This window comes from Hyperoodon ampullatus (genome assembly GCF_949752795.1).
Source record: "Hyperoodon ampullatus genome assembly, chromosome: 7".
NCBI classification, from domain to species: domain Eukaryota; kingdom Metazoa; phylum Chordata; class Mammalia; order Artiodactyla; family Ziphiidae; genus Hyperoodon; species Hyperoodon ampullatus.
Genome location: NC_136920.1, coordinates 37,346,405 through 37,365,703, shown reverse-complemented (window position 1 = coordinate 37,365,703; position 19,299 = coordinate 37,346,405). Strand labels below are relative to the sequence as shown.

General features: G+C 35.5%; 1 protein-coding gene across 1 annotated transcript in view; it reads left to right on the top strand.

Annotated features, from left to right (window-relative positions):
- ANO5 (anoctamin 5) overlaps positions 1–1,137 on the top strand; it is a gene marked incomplete at both ends in the record, with an annotated part of 110,932 nt that extends 109,795 nt beyond the window's left edge. The window contains one exon of the mRNA XM_079707778.1: positions 916–1,137. Coding sequence (XP_079563904.1) covers positions 916–1,137 — 222 coding nt within the window. The remainder of the gene's footprint in view (positions 1–915) is intronic.
- Positions 1,138–19,299: the final 18,162 nt, after the last annotated feature.

Below are 19,299 nucleotides of genomic sequence, written 5' to 3'. Positions count from 1 at the left end.
ATAAAGGGGCCTTTTCATTTGAGACCTACAACATTTTGATATCTATAACTCTAACTTCTCTAATTAGTTATTTTTCCCAGAGAAAAAATCCTCCAACCTCCTGTTTGTTGAGCTATTTCACGACTGTGTTGAGAGCCAAGAAAGGCAGGAGGGACTAGAGATCTCATGGTTCAGAATGCTGAATTGCATTGAGTTGCCCTGTTTTCAGTATGGTGCCACACCTCCATCTTTCACCATCTCTGCTGCCTGTGAGTTCACAGCTCTCTGTCTTAATTTCTGCAGAAAATATAATTTCTGCAGAAAATAAGGTACTCAGTTGCTGCCAGGGAGGGGTTGGAGAGAAGTAGTTCCTGAACATGGTTGAGAGAGAGGCTCTGAAAATTCCTCTGTCCCTTATACAAATTTTTAAATAAGCCTCTTATTTTTAACTCCATCCACACTCCACCTTCAAAGCCCTTAGTGCCCTGAACTTTTCTGACCTTTTCTGAAACAAAATTGGCTTTTGTCTTGATTTCTACTATCACTGTATCAACAACTGCAAATTTAAGTGCCAACTTTCTTCACTCTCTCGAGTCTGTTATCACTGTTTCCTCCCTTTTTTGTGTGTCTTTGTGAACAATACAATTTTAAAATTTCTTTACAAATATTTTATTAGGTTTTCAGGAGGAAGCATAGGTGAAGAGTATATTCAATAACCACGTTCAACTGGAATCTCTGTAATCACATATTTTAGTATATATTTGTTTGCTTAATGTTGGTCTTTGTAGGAAAGTTCCAGGACAGGGACTATATCTCTTTGCTTTTCCTTCTAGCTACTGTATCGAGCAGTTTGTTGAACGAATGAAACAATTTGTACGAACATCTGAACATTTGACAACTCTAGCAGTGTGTCTGATTTTCTTTTGTTTCCTCTAGCATGTTGTGTTTCTAATCAAATTTTTGTTGGCGTGGATGATCCCTGATGTTCCAAAAGATGTTGTGGAAAGAATCAAGCGAGAAAAGTTAATGACTGTCAAGATTCTCCATGACTTTGAGCTTAACAAACTAAAAGAGAACTTGAGAATGAATTCTAGTGATTTTGCCAAGCATCTCATTATTCAGGAAAACAAAGTACATCTGGCTAAATCAGCAACCTAATCAACATTACAAGTAAGCGGCTGGTTACCTGTCTGACTTCGCAGTTTTCCCTGGGTTTGGGGCCAGAAGCCAGAAGCCGTGTGTCAATTTTACCCTTTCTTCTTTTTTGCTTAACTCAAAGTTTTTGTACACTCATATAGAGGCCAACTTAGTGGAGGCTGGAAGAATACCACTTGTCTGCTTCATTGGTTGGGCCCTCCCCAGATATTGTTTTCTGGGGTTCTATAAATGATTGTTAAATGGATGTGTGAAATCAGAATATTGGAAGATCATGGGATGTTGCAGTTTAGAATTAAACACTGCATTTGAGTTGTTCCATCACCTTCCAGTGCAGCTGCACATTTTCATGGTCTTCATTCTATTGGGTTGTGTTATATCTCTGTCCCATCAAGAAAAGTATTGGGACAAAAAGGAAAGAAGTGAAGAGGTCTACTGAGCCATATATATATCCTGCCATTTTAGACTATGCAGATGAAAAACCAATACCAGATGAGATAAGAAAACTTACATATTAAAAATATTGGGTAAATATCATGGCAGGGGTTTGTTCCCAAAATCATCCTGAATAAGGTAAACTTCCATCAGAATTCCAGATAGTCCTTCCAGGTAAATACAAAATTGATTTTTCAAGAGACTGAACATTTGGGTTTCAGCAAAAGACTAACAACTAATTTCTTTAAATATAACATTTCAGAAACAGTAGTTTTAAGACTGGATTGTCTTATCTGGGAAACAGCATTAAGAAGGTATTAGATTGTTTCAGGTCTTTAAGTAAAGGAAAGATATAGAGAAGTGAGTGTGTCTTCTTAGTAGTTAATAAATGCAAGATAGTGTATATCAATTAATTTATTGACTTCAATCTAAAAAATCATTGAATTATTTTTAAAAATAATTTTTCTTCCACATCACCTATTTTGCATCATGAAGCCTGTTTGAGCATTAACTATTTGTATAAGTTAGGTGCAAGTTGTTTATGAAATTCTATCTTGTTTAAAGCAGTCTCAAGTCTTCTAATGAGTTTACAGTTTTCTCTAATGATGCACTGCTGTACAATGCTCAGTGCCTTGCTCCTATGCCTTTGCCCCACAAGATGTGGTTGTACTGTTGATTTGATATGATGTAACATCTCAGGTGTGAGCTTCTTTTAGAGAAATTGTTAGTTTAACATCAATCACAGGGTTTAACACCAAATGTGGATCAACCAAGTAAGAATGAGATGATGGATTTGATAGCTAAGTAAAAAAAATATATTCGTTGAATTATTTCTCTCATACTTAAGCCTATGGCACATGTACCCCAATTCTTTTTCTTCTTTCCCTTAAAAAATACTTAATATATATTTTAAACACTATAGAGAGATGTAGTTTAATTTTATAACATTTGAATCTCTAGTTTCAAATTACACTTCATTTTCAAAAGAATAGTGTTTTTTAATTGCACAAAAAAGAAGAAACTTTATTACAAGATTTTTTAAAAAGTAGTGTTTCATTATTTGATCCTAATACGATTTTATAGAATTGCCAGTATTAAGTGTATGGCAGGTAGTATTAATTAATGATCAATATTAAGCATTTAGAACTGAGGATTATGAATTTATAAAACCATGAGACAGTTACCCCAGTATTGGCAGTAATTTATCATCCACTGGGTAGATTTTTTTTTTTTTTTTTTGCGGTACACGGGCCTCTCACTGCTGCAGCCTCTCCCGTTGCAGAGCACAGGCTCCGGACGCGCAGGCCCAGCAACCATGGCTCACGGGCCCAGCTGCTCTGCGGCATGTGGGATCCTCCCAGACCGGGGCACGAACCCGCGTCCCCTGCATCGGCAGGCGAACTCTTAACTACTGCGCCACCAGGGAAGCCCCACTGGGTAGAGTTTATGAACGCTTTTGCATAATTTGAAATGATCTCATTATTGAAGAATGATTTCACATGTGGAGGAGATTATTTTCTTGAGAGAACCAGTTAGTGTTACTATGAAATTAGCCACAGATGCAGTATTTTTGCTTGTCAAAGCAAACTCTGTTACTATGATGTTGTACAGCTCATACTGCTTCCTTCCTGGGAGCTAATAAAAATAAGGAAGAGCATGGAAATCGGTTTCTCAGATATAAGGTTTAATTTTTATGGCTTAACAGTGTTTATAGAGCTAGACTGTAAGATAAATAAAGACAAATTTAATTCACATGGTTATCTGTACACTGCAATCTTAAAACAAAACAACTCAAGTGTCGGGTTTCTAGGATGTATGGAGAAACTAGAAAGGGAAGAAATAGTTTTTAAGATAAGTAAATAGTTCCTATGATAGGTAGATATTTTCCTTTTAAAATGTTGACAAATACTTTATATTCACATTTCAATTTTCTGCCAAGAAGTTTCTCACATTTTAAAAGGAAATACAAGTATCTCTCACTTTCCTAAAAGCTTGATGAACAAAATCCGAAAGCCAAATCGCTTCAGATAGATTTTGTCTTGTCTAGTTAAACCCATTAGTTATTGTAAGAGGGCTGAGTTGAGCACCTGACTACCAGATGTAAGTTGGTATTTATCAGCATGGCAGATGTTTTTATAATTCAATCAAATCCATAGTTATTTTTTTCAGAAATGTTCCAGAAATCATTTGAGACTTTATTTGAAATAATATGAAGTACAAAATCAAAAAAAAAAAAACTCTTTTCAAATGTCATCTCAAATTTTCACCTTCATCAGTTTTTCTTTGCACAAAAGAAGCAGAATCCACTTCAAAACATCTCTTTTAGAGGAACCCATGAAGAGGGGGGTGTCTTAATTAAATGGAATGCTATCTTATTTTTGCTGCCTCTCGTGACTCCTCTTGACTTTAACAGTCTTCTTTTAACTAAGCCATCAAGCAAATTATCAAGGAAAAGAAAAAGGAAAGAAGAAGATAAAGAAGAGGAGGGACAGAGGAAGGAGATAAGAGTTCCCTCCTTATGAACCTGTGTGTACTCCTATGGGGAGAGAGGTGTTGTGAGGTGCATTGTGCAGCTGTGGATGCTAAGAAGAATGTCTCTTTCCTAAACCATCTAATGAGGGTGAGAGAAAAGCCAAAGAAATTTCAAGTTGAACACTATTATATGTCAAAAGTAAAACTACTTTATGTGTAATAATTTAAGTATGTCAGTTATTCCAGGATTATGTAAAAACTCAGGAGAATATTAAAGCGTAGTTCAATGTGTGTTAGATACCTGCTTCCCTCTCCTAAAACTGTTCGACTAGCTGTGTCTTTCCTATGAAAGATTATGTGCCATGGTGTTAACCAAGAAAACAAGTGCTTTCTTTTCTTCTCTTTCTTTCTTTCTTCCATTTTTTTTTTTTTTTTTTGCAAGGAGGGTGGTATGCAGGTACACAGGAAATGTATCTCTTAAGTTACATATACATAAATTTTATAAATCTCAAGAGATTCAAATATGCACAATGAATAAATTAATACTTAATTTTAAACTACATTTTGACATGAGCTCAACTTATTCTTACAGTAAAATATTGATATGCTTTTTCTGAATTTGAGTGCTCTAAGAGGTTTTGAGGTCACTTTTTGTTGTCTAGAAATATTAAAATGCATTACATATAACATCCTTAATTCACAAAATTACATGTTTGTCACATTTAGAGATGCACATTCCTTGAAGAAGGAGTCTAGATGGTCCAGAAAAAATGGAGAAGGTGGTAATTTTTTGTTGTTTTGCCTTTTTATCTTTTCTACTTTGAAAGGTGATTAAAATGAACAGAAAGGCCCAAGGAGAAAAATAATGTGTTGAGATATTTTCCAAATTTTTTTCTAGGTCCACCTTTCCCCAAAAGAAATCCACAACCAGCTTCCTTGGAATTGTCTGGGCCGCTTGTGAGATATGCATATCCCTTGGTCCTATCCCATATCCCTAGGAACAGAGTCTCTGGGAGAGGAACTTTTAAAAATCTTCAGGGTTACTTTGGGGGGTGGGATATAAGACTGATGAGAATTTCATAAAAATGCCAAATTCCCTAGCCAGAAGTATTTTTTGTAATAACTCTCAAACATTTATTTATCATTCCAACCTATCAGAGAAATATGTAGACTCAGGATTTCCAAATTTGTCAAACTGTTCTAATCCTGCAGTGTGTAGAAGTAATTGAAATCTTACACCCTCAGAGCCCTAAGCCTGTGTAGTTAAGAAAATAATTACATAAAATAACTATAGAAAATACTTTTTAAAAGAGGGGAGATAAGATTAAATATATTTTATTTTAAATATATTTACCAATATATTTTTATTTTAAATATATTTTACCAATATATTCAGGAAAATAAAACTGCATACTGGTGAGAAATTAAATGCATCCCATTGTAAGTTTTAAAAATGCAAATAGATTCTCAGACAGGATATAATCAGGACAGCAAAAGTACTGTGAATATTGTAGAATAGAGGATTTGTTATAGAGATAGGCCTTTTGAAATTGTGGAAGGAACTGGGAAGTAATGGTCTGGGAGGGAGATTTTGGAGGGCCAGAAGAAAGGTACCATTTAGCTCTCCTGAAACACCACCATGTGTGGACACATTGGAGTGTGCACAAACATCCAGGTGCTGAAGTGAGACTAGGGAGGAAAGCTCAGGAAGGAGTCTGTGGAAAGCTGTGGCTCCTGTGTAGCTACTGCTCTGAGCTTTCAGCCAAGCTTCACTCGGGGGCTCAGGACCACTCCTGGCCAGAAAGATCTGGATGTGGAGTGGAAGAGAGTATGGACAAGTAGAGCCCACTGGACCCCCTTCTGTGTGTCCCTCCCCATAACTGGCTTCGAAGACACTCAGAAAGAAATAGCTGTGTCTTCCCTTCTGTCAGCCTCTTTTGTAACTCTAACATGACACCATATAAGGAAAAGACTTGTGGTAAATGCAGCTTCACCAAGTTGACAGAGTACAAACTACCATGTGGACAAAAAAAATTAAAATAAAAATAAATAAATTAAAATAAACTATTGGTCATTTGAACAATGTGATTAAAAAATAACCTTAATTTACCTTCATGAAATGTTGTACTCAATAACTGAAGAATAAGAATTTCTTTTCATGCAAATTCTAAACATTTACAAAACCTGACCAAATACCAGGCCATTAAAAACAAACAAACCAAAAGCCCCAGCAATTTCAGTGGAAAAAATTGATCAGATAATTTTCTCTGTTCACAATAAAAATGAAACTAGAAAACAATAATAAAAAGATAACTAGGAAAATTGTATTACAAATTTTGAAATAACTCATAGATCATAAAATGGAATTTAGAAAATAATTTCAGTTACACGGTACCGTGTAGCTGAAATTTTATGGGTGCACTAAATACTTCTTGTGGGTGGTTTTCAGGGAAAATGTATAGCTTTTAATTAGGCTACTTAAAAAGAACAGAGAGAAAAACAGTAAGCATCAAAAGAAGAGAATAGCAATATAAATTTTTTAAGAAAAGGAAAAGGAAGAAAAATCAATTTAAGAGGAAAAATTAATGAAAAGCATACAGAAAACATTATTCTTAATGGGAACATGTTAGACTCATCCTGTTTTTAATCAGCAACAAGAAATTACACTTCCATAATAAAATTCTGGGTTTTATTCAGACCACTGAACCCTGAGAACAGCTAGAAAAGCTGGGTAAAATGTTTAAAAAATTAATTGAAAACTTCAGAAAACTTCAGAAAATTTCAAGGCAAAGGGGGACTTGCCTTACAGAAACAGTATCTAGAAAAGAAAAAACAGCCTGAGGGAGTTAAAGCATTTATGGTGATTATTTCCTCTTGAGGAAATTGGAGATTCCAAAAGCAAAAATAATAGCTGAAAAGAAGAGAAGTTAACCTGAACATTCAACAGACTTAGGGCTTAGGAAAAATGTTAGTTAAGGTTCTGCTAAGAATAAGTAGCCCTGGTAAAGTCCCAGAGCTTTCTTTTGAAACATTCCACATAAGGACACAGAAAGGTTGAAAGTAACAGAATGGACAAAAGATATGCCAGGGAAACACTAAAGTAAATGAAATGAAATAAAACAGATTTATACATATATCAGAAAAAGAAGATTGTGAGGCAAGATATAATATTAGAGATTGATATATTTTACAATGAGAAAATGGTAATTTAATCCAAAAATGGGTGGAAGACATAAATAGACATTTCTCCAAAGAAAATATACAGATTGCCAGCAAACACATGACAGGATGCTCAACATCACTAATCATTAGAGAAATGTAAATCAAAACCACAATGAGGTATCACCTCACACCCATCAGAATGGCCATCATCAGAAAATCTACAAACAACAAATGCTGGAGAGGGTGTGGAGAAAAGGGAACCCTCTTGCACTGTTGGTGGGAATGTAAATTGATACAGCCACTATGGAGAACAGTATGGAGGTTCCTTAAAAAACTAAAAATAGAACTACCATATATGACCCAGCAATCCCACTACTGGGCATATATCCTGAGAAAACGATAATTCAAAAAGAGTCATGCCCCCCAACGTTCATTGCAGCACTATTTACAATAGCCAGGACATGGAAGCAACCTAAATGTCCATCGACAGATGAATGGATAAAGAAGATGTGGCACCTGTATACAACTGAATATCACTCAGCCATAAAAAGAAACAAAATTGAATTATTTGTAGAGAGATGGATGGACCTAGAGTCATAGAGTGGAGTGGAGTCAGAGTGGAGTCATACAGAGTGCAGTAAGTCAGAAAGAGAAAAACAAATACCATATGCTAACACATATATATGGAATTTAAAAAATGGTTCTTATGAACATAGGGGCAGGAGAGGACTAAAGATGCAGATGTAGGGAATTGACTTGAGGACACGGGGTTGGGGGGGCGGGGAGGGGAAGCTGGGACGAAGTGAGAGAGTGGCATTGATATATATACACTACCAAATGTAAAATAGCTAGTGGGAAGCAGCTGCATAGCACAGGGAGATCAGCTCGGTGCTTTGTGACCAACTAGAAGGGTGGGATAGGGAGGGTGGGAGGGAGGCAAAAGCGGTAGGGGATATGGGGATATATGTATATAGCCGATTCACTTTGTTATACAGCAGAAACTAAACATTGTCAAGCAATTATACTCCAATAAAGATGTAAAAAAATGGTAATTCAAAAAGCATACGTAACTTCTAAATATGTGTTATCTAATAACACTTAGGAAAATATATTTTAAAGTGTTGATAGAACTAAAAAGGATAGTAAATCCACAATTTTATTTGGAAATGTTTACATGTTCTTAGTAACTGATAGACTAAAGCAAAAAAAAATGCAATAAGGATATAGAAGATTGAAACAATGCAATCAGTGTGACAACTGACAGATAAAATCACATCCAACAATGGCAAAACACACACTTTTCAGGTGCACATGAACCAAAATGGAACATACCCTGAGCCATAAAGTGTACACAATTAATTTCAAAGGGCTGAAATCATTTAGTGTATGTTCTCTGACCATAGTGAATTAAACTAGACTTCAGCAAAGATATTACAAAAGCCTCCAAATGTTCAAAAATGAAGCAGCACAGTTGTCAATGCCATATGGATCAGAGAAGAAATCTCAGTGGATATTAGATAATATTTTTAAATGAAAATGAATGTTGATATTTCAAAATGTGTGGGAAGCAGCTAAATCACTGTTTTAGGAGTAATATATAGAGATCTCAATGCTATATTTTTTTAGAATAAATTATGAAAATCAGTTAAGCTTCTGTCTCAAATATATCAGGATAAAATTAGCAAAATAAGCCCCAAGAACAGAGAAAAGAACAAATAATAAAAATATTATTAGAAATCAATGAAATAGAAAGCAAGCATACAGTAGAGAAAATTAACAAAGACAAAAGTTGATTCTTTGAAAAAAACAACAAAATTGATAAACACCTAGCGAGAAATGATTAAGATAAATAACAAAATCAGGAGAATGTCTTCATGACTTGGGATAGGCAAAACAATAACCACTAAAGAAATAACAGATAAATTTAACATCTTTAAAATTAAGAAATTATATTCAACAAAAGTACATTGAGTGTGAAAATATATGCCACAGATAAGATATTTCTAAAATAAAGAGCTTCAGAATTTACAAAGAAGTTCTGTATAAGTAAAATAAAAAAGACTGACAGCCCAATTTTACAGGTGGGCAAAAGACTAACCAGACATTTCACAGAAGAGGTTATCCAAGTTGCCAATAAAATATGGAAAGGTAAACAGCATCATTAGTTATAACAGAAATGCCGATTAGACCAGTACACCCCCCACTAGAAGGATAAATATGAAAGGACTGATAATACCGAGTGTTGGAAAGGACAGGAGCAGCTGGAATTCTCATACATTGTTAATGAGACTGAATTTTTTTTACTATGACTGGAGATTGTTTGGTATGAGCTACTAAATCTAAATATTAGTTCACCCTATGATGGAGCAATTCTTAAATACTTATTTCCACCAAAAGACATGTAAAGAATGTTCATAGCAGCTTTATTTATAATACTCCAAACTAGACACAATCTAAAAATCCAACTACAATATAATAATTTTGTCATAGTAATTAAAAAGAATAATAATAGTAATGAAAATGGACTACTCATGGATAAATTTCACAGAAAATAAAAGAAGGTCAATGAAAAAGTATTTTTACATGTCTACATGTTTTTGATATTTATAGACTTTAAAAAGAGGAAAAAAACTAACCTATGATGTAAAAATCAGAATTATGGTTACTTTTGGGGGGAATTATCATTTGGGAGAACACATGAAGGAGATCCTTGAGGTGCTGAGAATGTTTTATATTTTCATTTGAGTTGTGGTTACACAGATGTATACATAAGTGTAACTTCATCAAGCTGTACACTTACTTATTCACTGTACTCTATGTAACTTATACATCAATAAAAAAAGCATTGAACTTATAACCATGTAATAGAAGATACTTACAATATATATTTTTGACAAAGCCATAATCACAATATTTTTGAAAGCTGCTACAAATTTATGAGAAAGACAGCATGTTGTAAAAATGGTCAAGAGGCTTGAACACACACTTCAAAAAAGATCTCCAAGTAGCCAGTGAACACATGAAACATGAAAAGGTTCTCTACTTCATTAGCATGCTGGGGAATTAGTATTCAGGCAATATCCCTCATGTACATAGATGCAGAAATCCTCAAGAAAATATTAGCAAATCAAATCCAACAACGTGTAAAAACAATTAAACACCACGACCAGGTGAGATTTACTTCAGGTATGCTAGGCTGGTTCAACCTTCACAAATCAATTAACGTAATGCATCATATCAACAAGCTAAAGAAGAGAAAATATCACACAATCATATCAGTGGATGCAGAAAAAGCATTTTACAAAATCCAACCCTTGTTTATGATAAAAATTTTCAGTAAACTAGGAACAGAGGAGAGTTTTCCCAATTTGATAAAGAACATCTACAAAAATTCTACAGCTAAAATCATACTTAATGATGAGAAACTTGAAACTTTTACACTAAGAGCAGGAACAAGGTGAAGATTTCCCCTCTCACCACTGCTTTTCAACATCTTACTGGAAGTACTAACAAATGCAATAAGACAAAAAAGAAACTAAAATGTATATAGATCGGGAAGGAAGAAATAAAACTATCTTTGTTCATACATGACATGATCACCTATGTAGAAAATACGACAGAATGGGGAAAGAAACCTTCTGGAACTAATAAGCAATTATAGCTAGGTTGCAGGATACAAGGTTACTGTACAAAAGTCAGTCACTTTCCTATATACACAACAGGAATGAACAAATGAAAATCGAAATTAAAAACAAAATATCATTTACATTAGCACCCCCAAACTGAAATACTTAGGTATAAATCTAGCAAACCATATACCTATCTATATGAGGAAAACTACAAAACTCTGATGAAATCAAAGAACTTAATACACAGAGAGATTCCATATTCCTGGATAGGCAGACTCAATATTGTCAAGATTTCATTTCTTCCTAATTTGATTTATAGATTCAATGCAATTCCAATCAAAATTCCAAGTTAATTATATATCAATAAATGTTTTTAATTCCAACAAGATATTTTGTGGATATGAACAAACTGATTTTTAAAAATTATATGGAAAGGAAAAAATCCAGAATAGTCAACACAATATTGAAGAAGAAAAAACTTGAAGGACTGACACTACCCTCCTTCAAGACTTACCCTAAAACCATAATAATCAAGACAGTATGGTATTGGCAAAAGAACAAATAGATCAATGGAAGAGAATAGAGGGTCCAGAACTAGAACTACCTACAAAAATATAGACAATTAATCTTCGACAAAGGAACAAGTAGAATACAATGCAACAAAGATAGTCTTTTCAATAAATGATGCTAAGACAACTGGACAAACACATGCAAAAAAAAAGAAACAAAAACTATACACAGACCTTACAACCTTCACAAAAATTAACTCAAAATGAGTTGCAGACCAAAATGTAAAACACAAAACGATAAAACTTTTAGAAGATAATATAGAAAATCTAGATGACCTCGGGTTTGGTGATGACTTTTTAGATACAACACCAAAGGAACAATTCATGAAAGAAATAATTGATAAGCTGAACTTCATTAAAATTAGAACTTCCTGCTCATGAAAGACACTGTCAAGAGATTGAAAAAGACAAGCCACAGACTGGGAGCAAAGATTTGCAAAAGACATATCTGACAAATGACTGCTATTCGTCACAGGAGGAGGAGAGAAGGTGGGCAGGAATAGCAACAGTAGCAGCAGGAGAATATGAGGGAAGTTTGAGCAAATTTGAGCAATGTTTTCAACTCAAAATGGATGATGGAATCATTTTCAATGTTTAGGTATGATAATGGCATTATTGCTATAATTTTGAGAGTACATATATTTTAGAGATGTATTCTAAATATTTGCGGGTGCAGTGACATGATGATTATATCTCTCGAAAAAATTCTAGATTGGGAAGGGGAGTTTAAATTGGAGGAGATATAAACAAAACAAGATTTCCAGGTGCTAACATTTGTTGAAATTCAGTAATGGGAACATATGTGTTTTTAAGAGCTATTCTTTCTACTTTTGTATATGCCTGACATTTTTCACAGTAAACAGTTAAAAACAACAAGCTACAAACTGTCTGACCAGCAATTTCACTCTAAGAATAGCTGTTACAGAGATACAAATTTGTGAACTACATATAGAAAAATGTATGTAGAAAGTTGATAGCTCAAGTATATTCTATTCATTGTGGCAATGTCTGTAACAAACAAATATTGGAAATAACCTAAAAGTAATTAGTAAAGAAATGATTAAATAAGTTAACGTTATGGGATACAACACAATCCATTCACTAAAATCAATATGGAGATTTTACAAAACAGTCATCTCATTTGTGTACAGTTAAGCTCACAATTTAACTCACACTAGAAACTGGGATAAGCAACAAAAATATTATGCTATATTTTTTTTCTGTAATGACTCTATCTTGATCGCCACCTGCTGGTAGGCAGGGAGAAATATAATTTTTATCCGTTACTAGGTTTTCAACTTTGTTGGATCCAAAGACATAAACAGTACTTTTAGGTGGGTCTCAGTAATTCATGGATAAAAATGCTCACTTTCTCAGAGAGCCTGTCTTCTGTCTTGTTTCTACTGTAAAGATGGTGTTCCAGTTTATTAGTGGAAGGAAATGTGGCACGGGAAAAAGGTCTCTGGTCTCATGCTGATTTTGGTGTGTGTGCTGCTCTCTGCTGTTCTTTGGCAAAATAACCCTTGTAGGTCAGGTCACTGGGAGCCCTGCTGGCATCCTATGACAATTGAACGTGTAGTATTTTCTAGTGACATCCTATGGCACGTAAATCTACAGTAGTGTCTTGGATAATACTCCTTGAGAACAGCAACTGTCTTCCACTTGCCAGCTCTATTCTCTTCCAGGTTTTGCTAGCTGAAAGCCCCTAGGTTTATGCCATGTCCCCACCTTGCCCCTGGCCCAGTGGCCTGCTGCTTTCAGCCTCTGCTAGATAGGGTCCTGAGTCTTCCAAGTGCACTTAGTGGCAATGTCACAGGTTCTTAGCTTAGGACCCCCTATACACAAAAAAATGAGGAAGACTTGAGGAAGATGAGATGTTCCTTCTGATCAGACCCATCTATTTGTTGTTATGCTGGACTGATCCATATTAATGTGAAGTCCTCGGTATAACTTCCTAGCTTCCTCCTAGGGACCCCTGGAATGGGGGCAATTACTCCCTGCTTTCAGTGTCCCCCCTGCTTATTGCAGAGACTGAAATAAGGATTTGGGTGAAGTACTATATTTAGGATGTGATTCCAAGGAGTGAGAAAGTGAGACAGAGAATAAAGCATGTGTTTATCAGTGGTTACCATTTTGGGAAACTAGAGTTCAGTCTCACTGAGAGTCCTCAAAAACTGTGTAAAACAAAGAGTATTTAAGAAACATAAAATAATATATTCTTAGAAAGAGAACAACATAGAAATATTACTAGCTATGATTAATAATTATAGTTAAAGGATATTGATTTTTTTTCTTTAATAAACTCTAAAGAAGGAATAGACAACTCATATGTCCTAAGAATCCAGACTGGAAGTTTAAGAGTATGAAAGATTGCTCAGGAAACAAGAAAAATCTCAAATAAACAACCTAAACTTACACCTAAAGGAACCAGAGAAAGAACAAGCAAAACCCAAAGTTAATAGAAGGAAAGAAATCCTAGAGATCAGAGAAGAAATAAATGAAATAGTGATGAAAGAAAGAAAGAAAGAAAGAAAGAGAGAGAGCGAGGGAGGAAGGAAGGAAGGAAGGAAGGAAGGGAGGGAGGGAGGAAGGGGAAAGAAAGAAAAGATTAATGAAACTAAAAGCTGGTTCTTTGAAAAGATAAACAAAATTGATAAACCTTTAGCCAGACTCATCAAGAAAAAAATGGAGAGTGTCCAGATTAATAAAATCAGAAATGAAAAATGAAAAGTTACAACCAACACCACAGAAATACAAAGGATCATAAGAGACTAACTACTCTGAACAACTATATGCCAATAAAATGGAAAACCTAGAAGAAATGGGCAAATACTTACAAAGGTACAGTCTCCCAAGACTGAACCAAGAAGAAATAGAAAATATGAACAGACCAATTATATAGGTTGATATACTGGGTCAGAAATGATTACTTTTTATTCTCACAAATAGCATAAAAGCAAGCGGGAGGATGCTAGCAAAAGCAAGTTGAGGGGACGTAAAGACACAAACAAGGGGTTATGGTAAATGGTGGCTTCTGTTTCCGATACCAAGAGACACAACTCCAGTATGTCAACATCAAGTCCCTTTGGTGGGCCTCTGATGGATTGTGGACCCTGAGAGAGCAGGGTTTAATATGCGGAAACAGATGTCTGCATTGTCTGTGTCATTCATTGCAGCTGGGAAGAGTCTAGGATAAAGGGAGATGTGGGGTGGAAGCACTGTGCTTGCTGACAGTTTCTTGTCTTGGCAAAATTCTCTTTCTGGGAAGATAGAGGTCACCTTGCATCTTATGGAATCACTAACATATTGAAGGGAGAAAAGAATTACAAGGGGTAAACTGAAAGTTTTAAATAAGATGATGAATGGGGGGTTAGCTTATAAACAAGTCAGATAATATGTGTTCATAACCACTTGCTTTTCATACTGGAACTCCAATTTGTATTACTATTTTCTTTCTTACATCCTTCATTATTTTTGTTCCTTTATTCTTTCTTTCACTCTCTCTTTATTCCCTTCCTTTCCTTTTCTTCCCTTCCCTTTCCTTCTCCTCTTCTTTTAATCATTTGATCAGAATAATCCAGTGGAACTTTTCACAACTGAAAACCATCTCATTCCTTGTTTGGAAGATATATAAGATGTTCTAAGCTGCCTCTCCTAGGACCAATTCTGCAGAGTTAGGAAATAAAGTTTTGAAGGAGGAAAAAAGGCATAAAGTCATTCCTTAGTTCTGCAGAAATCTGTTCTGCAACAGAAATTATTCACCAGCTTTTTATATTGCAAGTTTTTTTAAACCATTTAAAAAATATCTTCTATCTTTTGGTGGTCAGTACATTCAAGGATAACTTAATATTTGTACTGTCATATTTTATTAAAATTTTACCAAGCAGTTTATATGAGAAAGCAGTATAAAAATTATAAAACAGCTCAAAATAGAGATGAATAAAGTTTGGTGGGAAATGAGGATTAGAACATTCAAGGAAATTTGGGCTTTACCATCATCATAGATGCTGTCAGTCTATATTATTGATAGAGAAATATGAATTCACATACTGTTGAGTGAGTGAGGAAAAAAGCAGGTTACATAATAGCATGCTTAACATGAGCCCGTATCAGTTAAGATAGCTATTTAACTGGGGCACAATGACTTAAAACGAGATATTTATTATCTCAGGTACAGGACGTCTTATAGGCAGTTGCAGGACTTTCTCATTGTTTTAATTATACCAGCAAGAATACAGTTCTTTCTTTTTTCCACTCTGTCATCCGTAACTGTTGTTTCTAATCCTCCTTTTCATCATTTTAAATGTTAAAGATGGCATGTTTCTATTCAATATAATAACAGAAAAGATAATCTGTAACATTTAAAAGAAGATGGTAGTTGGTATTACAAGATGGCTACTATATCTGTAGGTGTCATCATGGTATTTGAAGCAGGAAAAGGGTGTATTAGTCAGGGACCTGAGTTGAAAACAACAAATTCACTCTCCCTAGTTTAAAAGTAATTTGCAGTATATTCAGCAGCTCATGAAATCACTGGAAGGGTGGGGAAAAGATCCTCAGTTTGGCTTTGAGGAGAAAATCTCTAAATCCATCTACAAAACACACCAGAAACTTCAGCCATTGCCATTGCTTAGCACTAAGTTCCAGGAACTTGGCTTTACTGAAACTTGAGTTTATGACTAAACCTGCATCAAGAATGTTACCCTAGTCATAGGGTAACCAACTGTCCAGGTTTACCTAGTACTGAGCAATTTCCTGTGGACACAAGACTTTCAGTGGCAAACTGTGAAAGCCCTGGCCAAACTAGGATGAATACGTCACCCTACCTCTCCACTGTTAGGAAACAGTCACCTCTGCCACTGATGATACCAAAATCCAGATACCTCAGCCATCTACCATCCAAGATAGCAAGTGGAAACTCCACACAGATCCTGCTTCCTAACAGTGCTCACTTTCAGGTCCTTCTCATGAGAGTGTCTGATAGACTGGGCTTAAATTGATTGCCTGTCCAGTTACAAAACGCTAACTTCTGTATCAGGCAATTCAAAAGATAATGAGCTGTCACAAATATGATAAATGTCTACTTCAAAAGGTGAGGGGGCTGGGCTTCCCTGGTGGCACAGTGGTTGAGAGTCTGCCTGCCGATGCAGAGGACACGGGTTCGTGCCCTGGTCCGGGAAGATCCCACATGCCGCGGAGTGGCTAGGCCCGTGAGCCATGGCCGCTGGGCCTGCGCGTCCGGAGCCTGTGCTCCACAACGGGAGAGGCCACAACAGTGAGAGACCCGCGTACCACAAAAAATAAATAAATAAATAAAAGGTGAAGGGGCAGTGGCAATCAGTTTGCTCCTTGTGCCTTTCTGTTCTATAAAAAAACAGATAAAATTTCCCAGAAGCCCTCATTGGCCAAAACTGGGTCACATGGCCAACTGTAGCTGCAGGGGAGACTGTAGGGAATGCTCTCTAGGGGAAGATCACAATAGAGAACAGAGACATGAGTTGGAAATGGCCCTGGAGGAGTCAACCAGCCATGTCTGCCACAAGGATACATGTGAATGTGTATACCTTTTCCTATATGGACAGCAAGTGCTGTCTGCAGCAGTAATTTTCTTGCTGTTGTTTTTTGTATTTTTCTTCAGGATATGGTCTGTAGATCATCAGCATCAGAATTGCCTCAGATTTTTAAAAATCTGACATTCTAAATTTAGAATCCTTGACCCGCCCTGGATAGACTAAGTCAAAATCCCTGGGAGCTAAAGCCTGAGGGAGTCTGCATTATTACCAAGCTTCCTCAGAAATTCTGTTGCACATTAAAGCTTGAGAATTACCAAAATGCAGACACATTTTCTAAAATGTAAAGAAAAGTTATATGTGAGTGGTAGGATTTTAGAAGAAATTGACATTTTTTTTCTTGTTTTACTGTTCGAAATTTTAGAATGAGAAAGAACATTTTTTAAAGCTGTTGTTAGATTTAAAAAGGGAGAATCAAACAAATACATCCATAGTTTGCTCAAAGTAAAATAAAAGAAAGAAAGAAGTAATGAAGAAATATAAACAACACAGCACACAGAAACAGAATAAAAAGATCCTATAGGAGTAAAGTCAGTCTCCATATACTGATGACAAAAAGTGGAAGAGGGGTGGCGTAGACCCAGAAGTAAGCTGAGTACGAAGGGCTGAAACCAAGTGTTTGTACAGATTATGGACTTTAAATGGTTTGCCTACAAAATAGAAGGTTAAAAAGTGAGGAAATGGTTTGACCATCATTATTAATCTTAACAAACATGCTCCTTCACATTTTTAATCATGCATTATCTTTTACAAAGTCATTACTCACTTCTTATCCTATTTAAAACTTACAAGCAACTCCATTACAGGGGTGGGTAAGGTATCACTAACTCCACTACATATATGAAAAAAGGGAATATCATGTCTCACACTCTGTGAATTAGCAGCAAAGTTTGACCTAGAACATTGGAGATTTGCCTCTCTGCACCTTGTTTCTACCACTGTAAAAACATAACCGCCTCATTCCATGCAATGGCACCAAGAAGGGAAAGGGAATTCTACACAGTGATGGATGCAGCTCAAACACCATCTCCTTCTGAAGCTTACATCAGTGTCTAGATGGGACAGATCTTTCTCTCCTCGGTTTCCCACTGCCTCTTCTACAGTCCTCTGCCTCAGTTCCCATAACTCATCATTGCAGGAGTTTATTTTTATGTCTCTTTCCTCTACCAGCTGGATGTTTCTTGATGGTAAAGACAGTCTTATTCCTTTTTATATTTCTAGTCATTAGCATAGTACCCAAAACACTATGATTGATTAATAATACTGGTAAATAAAGGGATGAAAAACATAGGTGCGAATAAGTATCTTTGTTCAGGTGAATCTGAGTTTAGATTCTACCTCAAACACTTCAGAACGATGGGACCTTGGGTATTTTTACTTTTCTATCTGCAATATATTGCATTATTCTGCTATGAAATATTATATTGTATCATATCACATCACATACCTACCTCACAGGGTTGCAATAAGGATGAAATGAAATACAATTTATGAAACATTTCAAACAATGTCTGAAGCTTGATAAACAGTCAATGATATGTAATGCTTTTAGAAAGTAGGATGGCATATCGATGTGTTTTTATCTTTCTAACTAGAATCAAAGCTCCGTTAGGATAGAAAATTGTCTTGTTCACCCCTTTATCCCCAGGGTCTGAAATAGTCAGATACATAGCATATGTTTATTAAATATTTTTGAGCAGATGAATGAGTTGAATTTTGATGGAAATATATGGAATGATCCAAAAATGCCTAATTTTGCCTTAACAATCATGATTTTCCTCCTCTGTGTGTTCACTAAGGGGATTTTATATGTAAGGATTCCAAAGAGGAACCAAAAGACTCCTTTATGATAAGTTTTATTGTGTTTTATTATTCTTATAAGTTTTATGACGAGTACACCCCTGCAGACCTCTGAGATGGAACGTGCAGCTGGAGCTTGTGAACTAAGTGAGAAATTATCCATTCCTCTCAATCTAATTATTGGAATTGTACGAACTTTTGTACAAGCACATGAAGAAAGAAAAACAGAAGAGACAAGAAGGCCAAACCTTAATATCCTCCCTCTGTTGCATTATTGAAAGAGGTTTAAAAGGGACAACAAAAAGAGGTGCTTGATGCTTTAACCTAGTCACTTGGCCCATTAGTACGTGTGGACTAACTGATGTTTTACATTTCATCTGGGGAATCAAGTCTCTTTTGAGGGAGGATCAAGAAGGGAGATGGAGCAAAGGAAGTCAGGGGCCTCCTTTAAAAATAAAAAATAATTTAAAAATATATAGTGTATGTTTATAAATGAAACCATTTTTATCTATATTCACATATCCTTCC